The sequence below is a fragment of the Rhinopithecus bieti genome, unplaced genomic scaffold, assembly GCF_001698545.2.
Source record: "Rhinopithecus bieti isolate Rb0 unplaced genomic scaffold, ASM169854v2 scaffold_2254, whole genome shotgun sequence".
NCBI lineage: Eukaryota > Metazoa > Chordata > Mammalia > Primates > Cercopithecidae > Rhinopithecus > Rhinopithecus bieti.
Window position 1 is genome coordinate 3,978,773 of NW_016803982.1, and position 18,257 is coordinate 3,997,029.

An 18,257-nucleotide genomic window follows, 5' to 3' on the forward strand; every position below is an offset into this window, starting at 1 on the left:
TCCTGACTAAGTGTAAACATCACCTCTCCTGATCTGAGTGCTGCATATCTGGTAATTTAGCCTACAAATAAACTGCATTCTGACAGATATGTTATGCTGTTGGTTTAAAATGAGTCAACTAAAACTATGAAGTGAATGGCGTAAGTCTCTTTCATCCTGTGCTGAAGCGGCTGGATTTTATCTATAATGGGCTTCCCTTCAACTATTTCCCTGTTATTCAAGTACTCGCGAAGTCACTGACTCAGGCAGCCTCTCGACTGAAAACGGCGACTAATTCTGTTCACTCCACATCCTGGACTGTCATTCTCCCTCACACCACAGAAACCTGTTTCTTTCTCATAAGCTGTGGATAAGGTGGAATGTGTAAACTACTCCCTGATACCAAGTTTCCAGGTAAAAAGCACTGTCAAAGTTGACATTGTTTTCCTTAAAACATTAAAAAAACCCACACGTTTACACAGAAAATCAATATAAAATCATCAGTAACTTGGTCCTTTTTTTTGGTTAAGGTTTATTGCTTCAGTCTCTTTCAAAGAATTTTTTGATACTTAAACCTTTACAGAAAAATGTATAAAGTTCCACAGGTATCAACAATTCATAAATTCCAAGGGGTTTTTGGATAGTCTTTTTTTTGTTTTGTTTTGTTTTTTAATAACTATAAAAAATTTCACTTCCCATTTAAAACAAAAAAAAAGTGCACACACGTACACGAGAAGAACTGCTCATTACATGCTCAGTCACAGGGTGACAGAAAAAAAAAAGTCACCACCATAAAAGGATGTCTGCATAGCCTCTCCTAAAACAACATGCCACAGTTAACTTACTTCAGTTTGGACAAGTACTGACAGCTACTACACAGGGACCCAAACGAGTCACTGATATGTAAGTACAAGATCTTTTGCTTTTTCAACAAATTTTTTAAAGAAAATTTTAAAAGCCTAAGTTTTAAGTTAAAGGTAAAAGGAAAAGAATCTATTTAAGAACAAGCTACCATCACTTCTAACAAAAATTATATTAATAATGTAAGTTTAGACTCTCTGCTAACTGGTAGGTCTAGTTAGTTCTTACAAAGCTGAGTGAAAGCGATGGGTCCGCCAGAAATATCTTTGTCAAAAAATAGGGCTTACTTCATGTACTACTGTATAAACTCACAATGACAAGAAACAGTATCAAGCAAAACTATGCAAATAATGCCAATATTTCAGGATAACTTAGTATGAAGGAAAAGGAACAAAGTTATTTTAATATAGAATATTCCTACACTATAGGACTTATTAGAAATATAAGATTATTTCTCAGGATGGAATCTCAGTGGTAGAATTCCTAGGGCAAAGGATATATTTTCTAAAGCTTTAGATATAAAATGGTACTTTTGGTTTACAAAACATTTTACCAATTTACCCTCCCACCAGCAAAGAGTACCAATCTTTGTTTTTTAAATGCTAAATACTACTAATTAGATAAGCGAAAAAAAGTCTGTTGTGTGGTTTATATTTACGTTTAGTTAGACTAAACATATCTTTTCTATGTGCCTGGGCGGGGGGTGGAAATCACAATGAATTCTATGCAGTGCTTTGGCAACATTTATGTCCAGGTTGGGAATGGTGGTAACAGAAACTTGGCAAAATAGAACCTGTGAAGAGACTTCCTTTAAAGGGGGGTGAGGGTTTTGTATATGTGTATTTGTGTGTGTGCTGGGGGAGGGGGAGTAGTATTTTGTTTATTTGGTGTCACTCTGAATACAATATAGTGTAATAAGAGCAAGGGCTCTGAAATCAGGCTCAAATGTAATTTACAAGCTGTGTGGCCCCCCCCCACGCAAGTTATCTAATACCTGACTTCAGCTGCTTTACCTGTAAAATGGGGAGTATTATTACTGCCAAGTCCTTACAACATTGCCTCTCAATATAAGTGCTAAGAAACTGTCTCTTACGATTCTTCTCCCATCCCTCTGGCCGCTGACGTACCAGAGGGAGAATCCAACAGATATGTTATGGATATTTTACATAAAGACCCTGAATCTGGCTGGGCGTGATGGCTCACTCCTGTAATCCCAGCACTTTGGGAGGCTGAGGCAGGCGGATCACCTGAGGTCAGGAGTTCGAGACCAGCCTGGCCAACATGGTGAAACTCCATCTCTACTAAAAATATAAAAGTTAGCCAGGCATGGTGGCACTCACCTATAATCCCCGCTACTCGAGAGGCTGAGGCAGGAGAATCCCTTGACCTGGGAGGTGGAGGTTACAGTGAGCTGAGATTGCGCCACTGCACTCCAGCCTGGGCGACAGTGCGAGACTCTGTCTCGATAAATAAATAAAATAAATGGCCCTGAGTCTATAGATGATCACACATCTAACTGTGCTTACTGGTAGGACTCCACACTACTTATATTTTAGCATGTTTTCTCTCTGGGGGCTCATTGCACTTTTTGGACATAAAACCACAAAAAATATGCTACTCCACAAAATGTTCACTCACATGTTTTTGTATCATGTCAGTGATAATGGTGATGATCCCTTGTATAAATTACTTTCATCTGGCTTCCTAGAGCTAATTAGTATCATGACCAGTCACTTAATGGAATAAATATTAACTCAGGTTGCTATATGACTTTAATTCATTTATTTATTCTATAGATATTTACTAGATATCTATTGTAGGTTGGTTCTGCAGCATTCTATGGGATAAAATGTTGGATGAGATCAAGTCATCATCCTTAAGAAGCTTAAGAGCTTCGCACCTAACAAAGCTGTTTACAGGGATGCTTTTCTCTCTGCTACGGTTAAGGCCTGCTGGAGTTGTTAGGCAGCCCTGGACATGGCCTGTGTAGAGGACGTGTGGTGTCCTCCGGTCTGGGGGGTTGATCACCTTCCCAAGAAGTCTGGGTATCATATAAAATGAGATAACGCAGGTGAAAATCCTCTGAAAGCTGTGACAGTAACACAGATGCCTGTGGTGTTTTGGAAGCCCAAAGAGAAGAATAAAAATGTTTTGTTAAATCTCTGCAAATATCTAAAAGTAGTTTAAAATCAATTAACAGGATAAAAGCCTATTCTAGGTATTCACCATATTTTTTCAATTGAAATTTCAGTCTAAATTGCTTTATTATTAAAATATTGTTAAAAGAGTAAAGTCTAAATCCATTTATAAAACCTTTACTTACTTTAAAATATGCTACAAATAAACTAATAAACTCCTTCATTTGAATCAACGTCTCCTTCTCCCTGCCCCCACTCCCTTCCCCAGCTCTCCCAGTCTTTCTTGTTCAGATGGGTATGAGTTAGTGTACGTTAAGGTTTTGAGATGCCTTCCTATTTTACTTGTTTTCTACCCATAATAGCAGATCATGTCGGAAATAGGAGACAAACTGTATTGTACTGAATGTGACTTCTGAAGCCAAACCGCCTGGGTCTGAATCCTGACACTTAACAGCTAGGTCTCTAGTCACTTAAGTGCCCAGGTGCCTCCGTTTCACCATCTGTCAATGGACTTGTGAAAGTTCTGAGAGGATTGAATGAGTAGACACACACAGAGTGCCCAGGGCAGGACCGGGACCACAGTCTCTGCTTAGTAATTTTGGTGATTATTATTCATCAAGGGCTTACTGTAGTGTAATAAAGAATCTTTCATTAAGGATTAAGAAAGCTGCAATGTTCCTATTCTTTAATGGGTATTTATTGAATATCGATCATACATCACCTAGAGATACAAGAAATTAACACCACAGGATTCCCACTCACCGTACTTCACAGGCTCATGGGAGACAGGGAAGAAAATCAATGATACAGATACTATGACAGAGCACAGCACCCTCACAAATACAGCCACCCTGCCCTTCAGAGGATGGAGAACAGGAACACTCCTGCGATATTTAGAACTAAGCTTGGAAGGAAAGTAGGAGCTGAGGATACAGGACAGGGGCCAGGAGACATCAGACAGAGGGAAGAGTGTTACCAGGCACAGAGTTGTGAGGGAACATGGGACATCCAAAGGTTATAAGTAATTTTGTACGGCTGGAGCCAGGGCACAATCAGGAGAAGCTGGCCAGCAACCCTCCTGAAGAGGGAACGGAGCTCAAATCATGAGGGAACTTGTGAGTCATGACACAGAGCTTGTGGTTTGCCTGGGGTTGGATGGGCCCTGTTTGAGAGCCTGGCGGGAAGCTGCTGCCGTGGCTGTGGGCAGAAGGGCGGGAATGGCACACAACAGGCAGACAGACAGACACAGATGTGCAGCAGAGCACAGGCTGAGGCACAGGGACTGCTCGTTGACTAGTGGCAGTAGGTGATGGAGAACACGGACTTCTGGGTGCCTTCATGAACCCTGCCTTAAGTACCCCAGTAAGATCCCTGAGCAAATGACCGAGTTGACCTGGAATTTGGTTTATCCATAAAATAACGATATCTAACGTTCCTCCCTAATTTCCATGCGATAATAGAGACAAAAACAAAATTGAAACTCCTTGAACTTGAAAGAGAAAAGGTACATATGATTTCCAGAAACATTCAGGACTCAGAGGAGAAATATTAAAGACACAGAGCTTCGTTATAAAGAGCCTTTTTATATTATGCAGTTAGTTTTCCCACATGTTGCATTCTACAAATCATGCCAGATAGAAACACAGAATATCTTTCTTACACTAAAATGAGTATTATAGTGGGATTCTTAGTTTCTTAGTTCTCTAAACATATGTCATCTTCATCTTCAATAACTTCCATACTTTTCAATATAAAAGCCACCAAAAGCCACACAGGTGGCTTTTACTAGTGAAAGGTGAAAGAAAATAACTGGAATACGTGAAACCTCAAATATGCAAGTGGGTGTTCAACCAAAGAATTCCTGCGCTCAAGCATCTTTCCATCACTTCCAAGGAACGCGTCTATGAAGCTGAAGTGGGTCTTCACTGCACATTCACTGCGTTCGGGACACATATAAAGCACAAAGAGGAAATGGTAGACTGCTAAACACTTTTTCTGTCTTGAAGAGGTTTTTCTGTCTTGAAGAAGTTCTCTGTGCTTGGTCCTGTAAATAGCCTTTTGCAGATCTATTGGGAGCTGGTCTGACCCAGGCTATGCAATGGGGTCAGCAGGCTGGTCACGGAGCTCCTCAGTAAGGCTGCCTCTACTAAGTCCCTCGGCTAGTCACACTCCATAAGCTAGAAAGCAAGCCCCCCAGGAGGCAGGGGAGGTCCCCCAAACAGATGGACCACAGTCAACTCTATGCTGAATATTACTCTGGTATGCGTGCTTTTTTGAAAGGATATAGGGAATATTGTTCTCAATCCTTCTAAAAAATGAATCATGGACCCAGACATAGCTATCAATTTAGGACTCAAAGTTAGTTGGGAAAAAGTCACCTTACATTGTACAAAGATGTATTTAACCAGGCCACAGAGGCATGTACTGACTACTATGACAGTTGGTTAGCAGTGTATTATTAATAGAATGGACAATCTGACTTTACTAATGAAGCACCAGGAGGCTCTGACTATGCTGGTCACATTTCCACAGCAGTGCAGGTTCCTCTTGCACACCAGGAATGCCTGCTTCCCACAGTCCATTTTACAGGCAAATGGCCCCCATAATACCTCAGATGATGGCTGTTTAGTCAGTGAAAAAGGTATGTGTGACACTGGGCCAAATTTAGATGTCCCTGTTTGAACAAGAAGGTGTTTTCAAATAATTGACAAATACTTATAAAACCAGGTAACCAGAGGAAGAAGTAATGATTTCTTTCTTCCGTGGAGCAGGTTTATTCTCAAGGGAGCTGAAACAGTCCCGGCCTGCCATCTGATACATCTGTGCTTGTCGTTATTTCCTCAGTAGAAACATATCCTTGTAATTTCAATTAACCCTGAGCTTTCGTCTCCCCTCTCCTTTCCAAAGATTTTATTTCTCCCTGCTCCAGAAATTTTTCCTCAGTCTTAACCTTTCCTCAAAGTAGCCAAAGGACAGTGTATCAGAGAAAGAATCAGATCAAACAACACTCATCACTTAACAATACACACATATAATTAGTATCTGTGTGGCCGCATCTGGGTGGCTCCCCTGGCTGTTTTTGAAAGTGAGCTTCTGGAAGTTCCTCTTTGGTACATTCACTGTGGGCATGTTGATTCAGGTCATTTCTCTGTAAAAGCTGAGTCTAGAGCAGATTTGAACTACAGAGAAGTCACCTCCAATTGGTGATCATCTCAACACAACTGGACCCATTCCAGTCACTGCTAATGGCTACATTTAAACAGAATTCCTAGGTAAGCCCCTTTTCATTCAAGGTGTTGATTATTATTAAAATAAATAACTATTAGAGGGCAAAGGTGACATTTCAGCAAAAACCAAAAGCTGTTATTCTAGTGCCAACTAAATCCCCGAATACGGTAAAGGTTTTGTTCTGTTTCTGCCCAAATTAAAGGCTGAGAAAACACTTTAATTACTTGAGTGAGTAAATTAGGACCATGGAAGCTACATGTCCTCTGTGAAAACTCACAAATCCCTCCAAGTGGGTATCTAGGGTAAACATTTCCAGAGTGCAAACTACATCAGCGCTTAGACAATTTTCTTAGATACTAAATAAATGAGTTTTGGGGGGCCTTTTATTTTTTTTTCCTTTTGTGGCTAGAAAGAACCTGTCAGTTCATGTCAACATGTCCGGTTATGCAAAAATGAGATGATAATATCTCAAGAAGTGTTACCAACTCTATTAGCAATGAAATACATTCTAGAGAAAAACACACACAGGCTCACTTCCCAAAGCATAAGTAAAAATACTTTGGAAGATATTTTGCTGAGGAAGAAACTTATTGTTTTACACATGTTAGGATAACAGTAAAGTTAAAAGGACTAAATACTGCATTAGAGGAAAAACTGGGATGGTGTCCTTGTTTACCAATACAAATAAGAGAATGGCATAGATGGCTTCCAGGGTGGCTCCCAGCAGAAGGTACAGGAGCCTTGAAGGCTGACAGAGCCCTGTTCCACAGGTGGAACCTGAAAAACGATCCAGTCTTCCTGTAGCCCAGTCATTATCCATGCCCTCCAGGGAAAGGCCTCCATCCTGACTCCTGTCCCTCAGTGTGTGCAGCACGAAGGACAGCTGAGGAGCCACGTGCACCTTTTCATTAGAATGCATTATGAGGAAGCTCTAATTCTGATATTAGTGTTCTAAAGAAAAAATATGGGCCGGGCGCGGTGGCTCAAGCCTGTAATCCCAGCACTTTGGGAGGCCGAGACGGGCGGATCACGAAGTCAAGAGATTGAGACCATCCTGGCTAATACGGTGAAACCCCATCTCTACTAAAAAATACAACAAACTAGCCAGGCGAGGTGGCGGGCGCCTGTAACCCCAGCTACTCGGGAGGCTGAGGCAGGAGAATGGCGTGAACCCGGGAAGCGGAGCTTGCAGTGAGCTGAGATCACGCCACTGCACTCCAGCCTGGGCGACAGAGCGAGACTCTGTCTCAAAAAAAAAGAAAAAAGAAAAAATATTTAGAACAAACATTTATTTGGGCTTTTCCCTGGGCAATACAATGATACATGATAATACTTTCTAGTGTACCTCAGCGTATATAACTTAAATAACATGTCAGAAGCTGCTGCCTAATAATTAAAATGTAAAATACTTAAAATATACTTAAGAATAAATTTTCTACCTGAAAATGATTAAAAGATAACTATACTATCCAAATATTGACACTGGTGCACTGTAATGCACAAAGTGAGCAGAATACTGCTATGTATGAGGAGGAACCCAGCACACACTGCTGTGTGTGTGAAAGAACCCTGAGGAACACCTCACTCAGATAACAGTACATGCTCAACGCTGTATATTCACCCTTCAGTTCCAGACCCTCTGATACAAAAAGGTACCATTTCTGCATTCCCAGCATCTAGCACATGGAGGCACTAACAGCCATTTTTCTGCTGAATAAAAGAATGGACTTAATTCAAGTTTCAGAAAGGAATCCTTAAGAAGATTAAAGGAAGATATAAAGTAATATGTCTGAGGGAAGACTGTAATAAATTGGGACTGGCTGATATAAGAATGGGATAGTAACAGTCACCCATATGAAAGGATTTTCCTCTCAATTTGGGATCATAAAATTGGCTAAAACTACTGCATTAATAACACAGGATAAATATAAGCAAGAACCAAAGTGACATATTAGGGCTACCTAGTGGAATCATCCTTCAAGAGGTTACTAAACATCCAAATATCCAAAGCATGCATTTACCTTTACCTAAGATCATTTCCAAGCCATCCCACTTACACGTCCACATTCTGCAAATGCCTTTCTTTGGCCACCTCCAGCGCACAATGATGGTCAGTTAAGGACCCTCAACAGGCTACCCCTTGGGGCTCAATGATGTGTGGCCACAAGTGGCTTCCCATTTGGGAAGGCACCTCTCGTTGAAGTGGGCATCCCCTGCCCTTAGAAGGAGTTGTCCCTTTGCTCTGGAGCAGCTGGGCCATGTTGCGCATGTGCCATGATTATAGGTGAGGATGGCCCTTACAGCCTAGACCACTTTGAAACCACAAGCCTTCAGTTCTTTAAGGGCAGCATGAAACAGCTGCCTGTGCAAAGAACTGAACACAGGAAGAAACCTGTAGCCAGGTCATCACAGAGAAGGATCCAGCATGGCCTTTAACCCCAGTGTGGCCTTTAAGAACCACTCCAATTTTTTTCCTGTGCAAAATATAAAATTGGTATTTATTGTCAGTTTCATCACCTGGTAAGTAGGTAGGGGTAGCAATGCTCAAGCTTACAGGACTGCTGTGAGGTTTCTACATGATGATACAATGCAAAGGTACAGAACTAGTAAGTTAATGCAGAAATCTGAAAAAGGAACTCTGAAGGGCAAGCTTCGAAAAGCATGTCGGCTAACAAGGTTTTTACAAGAAGAGGTGAATTAAAATTTTCTTCCATTAAAAATTTTTTTACCTATTTATTCATTCCAGTCACTGAACAGAAATGAACATTTTGAATAGATATGTTCAGCATTAAAAATCTAGAATATATGAGTAAAGCCCCAAAATTACTCATACAAAATTATGTTTTGGCATACAGACATCTTTCTGTGTGTGTTCGCGCGCGCGCGCGTGTGTGTGTGTGTTCGTGTGTGTGTATATTTGCTTCCCCATCCCCCAAAAAAGTGGCATGTTGTATAATCTGCTTTCCTCACTTAACATAATTTCCAGTCAAGAAACAGGCATTTTCATGTTGCCATTTTCAGAGCTGCACTGTATTCACTGCATGGCTGTATTCCTGTATTCCACTGTATGGCTATGCCATAAAATATTTAATCCCCTAATGAAAGATATTTGAACTGTTTGCAAACTATGTTAAACATTCTTGAACTCTGTTCTGAAACTCCTGCAATCTCTGGCTCTCCCAGATGCTGCATCTTATTTGGTGATGCAGTCAGACACACATTTGTATACAAACTGGCAAGCAATGGCACCTTCTCCTCTGAGTCTTACATGAGTGTTACTTTCCTAATTTCTACAATAATAATTATTCATATGGAAGATTTGCAGACTCTACAGTGAAGTATTTTTTTTCCCGTCATGTATTTTAAAGGCAATTCCCATGAATCTGCTTATAAATACTCAAAAATATACATTCAGATTTTGGGGAAAAAACACTTTCACAGAACTTAGAAAACATTAATAAAAGTTATTGTTGCCTATTCCAAAGCTGCAACCATTGCCTGTAATTTTCACCTCTCCTTTGTGTCTAGTCTTAGTTTCTGAAAAGCTGCTTCTCACACTAAGCTTTTCCCAAGTAAATGGAAAAATCTTTTTATACTTTTATTCCACAATGCAATCCCTATGATTTTCTATTTAAGAACCACTCCATTTTTTTTCTGCACAAAATATAAAACTGATATTTATTGTCTTTCCTATCTCATTAATTTCCACAATTATCTCTCTTGTTTTCTTCTACTTGCTTTGGACAGTTATTTTCTAGCTTCTTGAACTGTATGTTTAACATATCTATTTTAAATCTTTTCTTTTTTAAATAAAGGCATTCAAGGCTTTATATCTATCTCAGATTGCCTTATCTGCATCCCACAGATTTCACAGGTAGTATTTTCATCATTTAGTTCTAAGCATTTGAAAATTTCCACTGTGATTTCTTCTTTAACCCATGAGTTCCTTAGAAGTATATTTTTTCATTTCCAAACTTTCCTTTTATCTTTTTATCATTGGTTTATAATTTAGCTGCACTGTAGTCAAGCAATGTGATCAGAAAATAATTATTTTCTGAAAGCTTTGAGTCTTCTGGTGATCTAGCACACAGTCAAATTTGAAGATACGCTCATGTGTCTTCAGTACAAGTTCTGCTAGCTTTTAAATCATGTTGAGTAAATCTCCTAAGTCTTTAATCTTTTTATCTAGCACATTATAATACAAATGTGTTAAGATCTCCCATTATGGTTGTGAATCTGCCAATTTCTCCTTCAAATTCTGTCAAATTTTGCTGTTACATGCAAATTTCATGATTATTTTTATATTCTTTGTAGACTGTTCTTTTTAACCTCTGTATTCCTATTAATATTGAATTTGCCTTGAATTCTATGTTTTCTTTGTTAATACTGCCATTCTACCTTTTTATTGGTTGGGATTTGCTTGGTACATATTTTCCCTTGCCTTTACTTTCAACCTTTCTGAATCACTTCGAGCTGTATCTCTTCTAAGCAGCATACAACTGGATTTTTTTTTTTTAAATCTAAACTGATAGTCTCTGTCCTGTAATAGGCAAGCTCAACCCATTTAAGTTTGTTGTGACACATCCCTACCCTCTTGTGTTTTCTACTTACTATCCTTATTCTTTGCTGTTTCCCCATTGTCTCTTTCCTGGATAATAAAATGTTTTACTTCCATTTTTGCTCTCTTTTGCTTTAGGTTTTATTTCCATTTAGGTTATAATGATTAACCCATCAACACTGTACAGAATGCATACCTCTAACATAACATGACCACAACCCCCTGATAACCCTCAGTGTCTATGAACATCAGTTTTAAGGTTGTTAGAATGAAGTTAGCTGATATCCAATTCATTTAATACAGCAGGGAGAGCAGCAGATTTGCAGACAGTGCTTTTGATCAGGGCAGAGATAGTCTTTAAGGAAATACTGTATATTTCCTTAAATATACAGTAGCAACATCACTAGATGAACGTGCCCCTCAATTTTGGTGACTTCTAGGTGAGATTTACATACACACAGTTCTATCAGAGGAATTATTTTCTTCTAAAATAATCACACAGGATTTATTGCTCTGCTCTTCCTGCTTGAATCAAAGTTTACCCTCATCTACAGAACCTTATTGTAGGAGTTTTTCATTTTTCAGTTTAGGACTTAAAATTTCTGTCTTAACATGATTTATAACAAGAAAAGAATTGGAAAGAATCCAAAAGTTCATCAAGGGAGTAGCTAAGCAAATTATGCATTGACACATTGGAAAACTGTAGAATACCTATCAAATGTTTATATAAAAGCTACACATATGACAAATATATACATTGCACTGATATGAAGATGTTTAGTGAATAAAGCAAGAAACAATATATAATGTGTGATGCTTGCTACTACGCGCAAAGGTAGAAGTGTAGATTGCACAGATCCATGGAGTACTTGCAGATTGGTAGTTTTAAAATTTAATAATTTCTCCTTGAAGTAGCTTAAGTCTTTTTCTCTCTCATTTTATCTTTCTTCTTTTTTTGTCATTTTAGTCATGGTTGTTGTGGTCGTCTTCTTCTTCTTTTTAAAAAGAAAATCTAACTTTCAGTTCCTAACATGGACTAAGCTTATTTCTCAGACTTTTAGGTTAACACAAATCAGATCACTGTGGTAAGTTCGTATTTCACTACATAAATGTGGTGACTGATTTCATTTCCTGGCAGTGATATGCATTTGGTTAAAAAAAAAAAAATCCAACTGAAATTAAATTTAAAAGCAAAGGTTAATGCCTGTCTGAAATGTAGGGTGCTTTACTTAACCAGACAATGATTCAAACAAGGGAAGGGGAATTTCTGCCTAAAAGTTACTGCATTCCCTTCTGTCACAAAACGCGTTTGCCCTATTTAATTGGTTCTGTTTCCTTTGCCAGAGCTTTGCCAAAGTCAGCAAATTGTGAGAGTAAAAACATAAATTTTATTCTGTTCTTCCTGTTATCATATATTTAACCATATTATAATTACAAACTGTTAAAAATTGCATGTCATGAAATGTTAAAACTTAGATATATAAAAGACAATTTGGACTGCTTTGATAGATTATTGAAATCTTTTTTAAACTAATGATTAATCAAATTGAATACGTATGCTTTTACTTAAATGACACTTCTTGGTTTTTTCTAGACACCTTGACCACCACCAATGGATATACAAATGGCTAACAATTTTACTACGCCCTCTGCACCTCCTCAGGGAAATGACTGTGACCTCTATGCACATCACAGCACAGCCAGGATAGTAATGCCTCTGCATTACAGCCTCGTCTTCATCATTGGGCTCGTGGGAAACTTACTAGCCTTGGTCGTCATTGTTCAAAACAGGAAAAAAATCAACTCTACCACCCTCTATTCAACAAATTTGGTGATTTCTGATATACTTTTTACCACTGCTCTGCCTACACGAATAGCCTACTATGCAATGGGCTTTGACTGGAGAATCGGAGATGCCTTGTGCAGGATAACTGCGCTAGTGTTTTACATCAACACATATGCGGGTGTGAACTTTATGACCTGCCTGAGTATTGACCGCTTCATTGCTGTGGTGCACCCTCTACGCTACAACAAGATAAAAAGGATTGAACATGCAAAAGGCGTGTGCATATTTGTCTGGATTCTAGTATTTGCTCAGACACTCCCACTCCTCATCAACCCTATGTCAAAGCAGGAGGCTGAAAGGATTACATGCATGGAGTATCCAAACTTTGAAGAAACTGAATCTCTTCCCTGGATTCTGCTTGGGGCATGTTTCATAGGATATGTACTTCCACTTATAATCATTCTCATCTGCTATTCTCAGATCTGCTGCAAACTCTTTAGAACTGCCAAACAAAACCCACTCACTGAGAAATCTGGTGTAAACAAAAAGGCTCTCAACACAATTATTCTTATTATCGTTGTGTTTGTTCTCTGTTTCACACCTTACCATGTTGCAATTATTCAACATATGATTAAGAAGCTTCGTTTCTCTAATTTCCTGGAATGTAGCCAAAGACATTCGTTCCAGATTTCTCTGCACTTTACAGTATGCCTGATGAACTTCAATTGCTGCATGGACCCTTTTATCTACTTCTTTGCATGTAAAGGGTACAAGAGAAAGGTTATGAGGATGCTGAAACGGCAAGTCAGTGTATCGATTTCTAGTGCTGTGAAGTCAGCCCCTGAAGAAAACTCACGTGAAATGACAGAAACGCAGATGATGATACATTCCAAGTCTTCAAATGGAAAGTGAAATGGATTGTATTTTGGTTTATAGTGAAGTAAACTGTATGACAAACTTTGCAGGACTTTTCTTATAAAGCAAAATAATTGTTCAGCTTCCAATGAGGATTCTTTTACATTTCTTTCACTGGGCACTTTCCCATCTCCAACTCGGAAGTAACCCCAAGAGAACAACATAAAGCAAACAACATAAAGCACAATAAAAATGAAAATAAATATTTCATTTTTATTTGTAAACGAATACACCAAAAGGAGGCACTCTTAATAACTCCCAATGTAAAAAGTTTTGTTTTAATAAAAAACTTATTAATATTTCTTGCCAACAAATGGCAAAAGAAAAAGGACTGAATAGATTATATATTGCCAGAAGTTAATACTGTAACATACTTTTTAAATAACATATTTCTTAAATCCAAATTTCTCTCAATGTTAGATTTAATTCCCTCAATAACATCAGTGTGTTGTTTTGTTTTGTTCTGAGTCATAAAACTTTGTTAAAGAACTCTTTTGGAATAAAAAGCAGGATGCTGCAAAGTTATAGTCTGTCCCTCAATGCTCACTGTCAACTACCAGTGGGAGTGTCAGGGAAAAGATAATTGGCAATAGATAGACTCTGAATTGCAACATTATAAATAATGACGATGACTGAGGCAATGAAAGCACTGAGCTTTTCCTGGAGCTGCCAGCATAGTTTTTAAGGGCTTCTGCTTAGCAATATGAAAAAGACTTTATGTGGAGGTGCCCACTGGGAGGAGGGTCTACTTGTTAAATTCATCTTGGGAATAAAAGACATGTATATATGATTGGTTTTCTTGGGATCGCTAGGGGATCATTTCTCTTTTCTTCCCCCAAGCTGTTAGTACCCTACGTTTGTATTTCAGTGGTTTGAGTTATCACGTAGGAGAAGAGTGGTACATGATAAGTAGTGGAAAATACAGTTGCTGCTTGCTTAAATATGATAGAGAGTAAAATGCAAACTTACAAAATTAAGCATCTTAGGATTCTTTACAATATTATATACTTGCTGAAATAAGTACCTTAGTAGGAGTACCAGGACCTTTCCAAGTAGTCAACTGGTCTGCCAGTTCAAATTTGTTTTATCCCCAAAACAGTACTCTTTGTTGGCAATGACACCAATTTTTATAATGGTAGATAAAGAAAATGTTAATTCTGAGTCGTACTTTAAAATTTTTTTCAGAAAGGGGTCTCACTCTGTTACACTTTAAATTTTATTGGACTTTATATCCTGAAAACATTTTATTTAACGTTCTTGTCTTACTCATTTTCAACTTTTTCTCTGTAAGAAAATTAATCTTAATGGTTGACTCAACATCATTTACTAATATATTCAGATTTGCATTACATTTATTTCACAAACAGCCACCTGACTTTAAAGCCATTGTCAAAAATAGGCATTGGTCTTTGTAACATCTTATGTAGACAGGTGAGACAACATGGATGAAAGCCCAAATCTTAGTGCCTTTCCTTCACTCCACCTCTAAACTTTCCCAAGTGAAGGAAAAGAAAGGGCAAAACAACAAATTGCATGTAAGTTGGCACTTAGGTAGTCATCTGAGTTGGATCTCTAAAGAGGAACCATTGTGAAGACGACTAAAGGAAAACCAAAAAGAAAGCTTCCTCCATTTCAGAGCTTCTCTGTGGTGCCCTGGTTCTGTGACTACACTGGAGTAGAGACACTTTCTGGGATGTATGAGCCAACACGCTCTCTTAGGGTAGGCAAGAGTCCTCTCTGGGCTAATGGAGTCAATTCTTAGGATCCTGCAAACAAGAGAGTAAATACCTATGACATTTGACAACAGAATAACATTCTTTTATCTGTTCAGTTTTCTGCCTCTTCCTCCCTCCACTATACCATAAATCTATATAAATGATTTTATCCAGTCATCAGCAACCATACTGCCAAAAAGGTAAACTTTAATCCTATCTCCAATTAATGTTTTCTTATAAGTCTGTAGTCCAATCAAACTCAGCTAATCACTCCCCTTAAAGGCTGCCCATTCTACTCAACAAGCCACTGTTCATATATGGCTGTGGGCATCCTCTCACTGTCTTGTTATTAGTTAGCTTTACATTTATTTCTGGGGCATTCCCCTAACCAGGAGGTCAACTTGGAGAACAGGGCAGGGCTGTATAACTGTTATATTCTGTTATAGAACATGACTTTATTATATAACATATTGTTTGAAAACCACAGCCCTGTAAATATTTTCTACATGAATTGTGTGATATATTATTAACAATTTTAAATAATAATTGTGAGCTAGAAAAACTAATCTGGGAAAATGGATAGTTATTATGGCAGTTGACCACATTAAAAAAGCTATTTAGTTTGGATCAGTGTAAATAAATGCATTGACTACTCAGCGAGAGGAGAGTATATATAGAACAGTGTCAGATACTAGAAATGGCATCATGTATATGTGAAGAGCTCAATAATTTATAAAACAGTCCATACATTATATAACGTCTTCCTTTCTACAATCCTGTGAAACAGGTTGAGCAAACAGTGTCACCCAGACTTTATAAAGAAACCTAACTTCAGAAGAGGCAGCCTGATAAATTAAAGGCAGCATTAGGAATGTAACCCCAGCCAGGCGCAGTGGCTCACGCCTGTAATCCCAGCATTTTGGGAGGCCGACGCAGGTGGATCACGAGGTCAGGAGATCAAGACCATCCTGGCTAACACAGTGAAACCCGTCTCTACTAAAAATACCAAAAAAAAAAAAAATTAACTGGGTGTGGTGGGGGGCACCTGTAGTCCCAGCTACTCAGGAGGCTGAGGCGGGAGAATGGCGTGAACCCAGGCGGCAGAGCGTGCAGTGAGCAGAGATCACACCACTGCACTCCAGCCTGGGCGACAGCACAAGACACTGTCTCAAAAAAAAAAAGGAATGTAACCCCAATTCCATATCCTAGCCATAAAGAAGACAACTCAATCATGTGGCCCCTGAAAAGGTGTTAGAAGCCTCAATTGCTTTTGCTTTATTACATGCTAGCAAACTGCATAATCCTTAAATAAGACAAATAACCCAACAATAGTATAGATTATAAACTTGACTAAGATGTGGGCTCGGTGAGGGCAAGTGCCTCTTCTCTTATATACACAGCACCGCCATAGAACCTGGTACACTGAAGGTCCTCAAATATCCATTTAATTGACAATGTATGTTTTGTACTATTACTAACAAAATTCTAAAGCCCTACTGAAATATCTGTGAAGTTCCTAATTCTCAATGAAAAGAAAGAACCCAAATGTTCAATTACACATGTAGAGCACGTGTGTAACTGAAGGCAGTTACACAATATAGAGTATATGCCCTTGAAGAGCCTGTAATTTAAATTAGATACATTAAAGGAGAGCGCTAATTAGCCGACAAGGGAATTTAAAACTAAATACAGAAATAATTTTATATTTCAAGAGGCAAGGGCAGTCAGTGGCTCCTACCAATGAGTACAAGGTGGCATGCGATTTTAGAAGGGGAAGCACTGATCTTAAATTAGCCCTTAAAATGGTCTATTTTAGTTACTTTTCAGCCCATTGTAATTTCTTATTCTCTTCATAGCTAAAAGATATTCACTCAGTGACTATTTGGGTGAAGAATGAGAAAATGAAAAGCATGTGGATTACAAGTGACCTGGTGACAAGGCCATTATTTTGAACCCAGGGAGGACTACATGAGTACGCATCAGAACTGCTGCCAATGGAAAGTTTTCATTAAACTCAGAAAAGTGGGTTGCTTAAAAGACAGCCCCCAAATTTCTATTCGATTAAGACCTTGCTGATCACTGACTACATGCCACTTTCCAAGTCCTCTACAGGCATCATCTTATTTAATCCTCACTACCTTAAGACATCGTATGACTATCATCCCCATCTTGCTGATGAGGAAACTACAGCAACAAGGTCACATGGTGTGGCAGAGCCGGTTTAATCCCACACTCTGGCCCCAGAACCTGTGGCCTGACTTGGAGCATTCATGCCACCACTTACTGAAACTTGCTTAGTAAAAGGTTCCACGCTGTAGCCTGAGCTCCATTCCTCCCTTTCCTATTTCCCCCAAGGCCTTGGATATCTCCCCATCACCACATCTGAATTCAGTTCACCCTTCCCCTCAAGCCCCTGAATTTCTCTGCAAACTCTACCTGCAGTCTCTGTCACCCACACCTGATACTTTTCTCTCAACCATGGGATTCAGGTGGTGAACAAATCCCTACCTCAGTGCTCTCCTCTTAAATGCACTCTTGCCTATCTTTTCTTTTTCTCTTTTTTTTTTTGGTGAGACAGTGTCTTGCCGTCACCCAGGCTGGAGCGCAGTGGTGCAATCTTGGCTCACTGCAACCTCCACCTCCTGGGTTCAAAACTATTCACCTGCCTCAGCCTCCCGAGTAGCTGGGATTACAGGTGCCCACCACCGCACCCAGCTAATTTTTGTATTTTTAGTGGAGATGAGTTTCACCATGCTGGCCAGGCTGGTCTCGAACTCCTGACCTCAAGTGATATACCCACCTCGGCCTCCCAAAGTGCTGGGATTACAAGCGTAAGCCACCGCGCCCAGCCTTGCCTATCTTTTTCTTTGCCCACTGTCATCATCCTAGTCCAAACACTGGCCATGGCACATCTAATTACAATCTCTTTCTCCCAGGCCTCTTGATGAGAGTCAGAAACTTTAGCCTTTCTTTAGGATGCTGTACCAGAAGCCAGCAGATTAAATGATGACTAATAACAATAATAAATACTTGCTAACAATTCTATAGCATAGTGCTTTAAGCACTTTACATATATA

The 18,257-nt window shown here is 39.1% G+C and overlaps 2 protein-coding genes across 2 annotated transcripts in view; one reads left to right on the plus strand and one right to left on the minus strand.

Annotated features, from left to right (window-relative positions):
- The window catches only part of UBAC2 (UBA domain containing 2), a 188,546-nt gene that overhangs the window by 82,545 nt on the left and 87,744 nt on the right, over positions 1 to 18,257 (minus strand). The window lies entirely within an intron of this gene.
- Positions 730 to 13,990, plus strand: GPR183 (G protein-coupled receptor 183). Its single transcript, XM_017861947.1, has 2 exons — positions 730 to 882; positions 12,359 to 13,990. The coding sequence occupies exon 2, from the start codon at positions 12,377 to 12,379 to the stop codon at positions 13,460 to 13,462; it is 1,086 nt and encodes a 361-aa protein (XP_017717436.1). The 5' UTR covers positions 730 to 882; positions 12,359 to 12,376; the 3' UTR covers positions 13,463 to 13,990.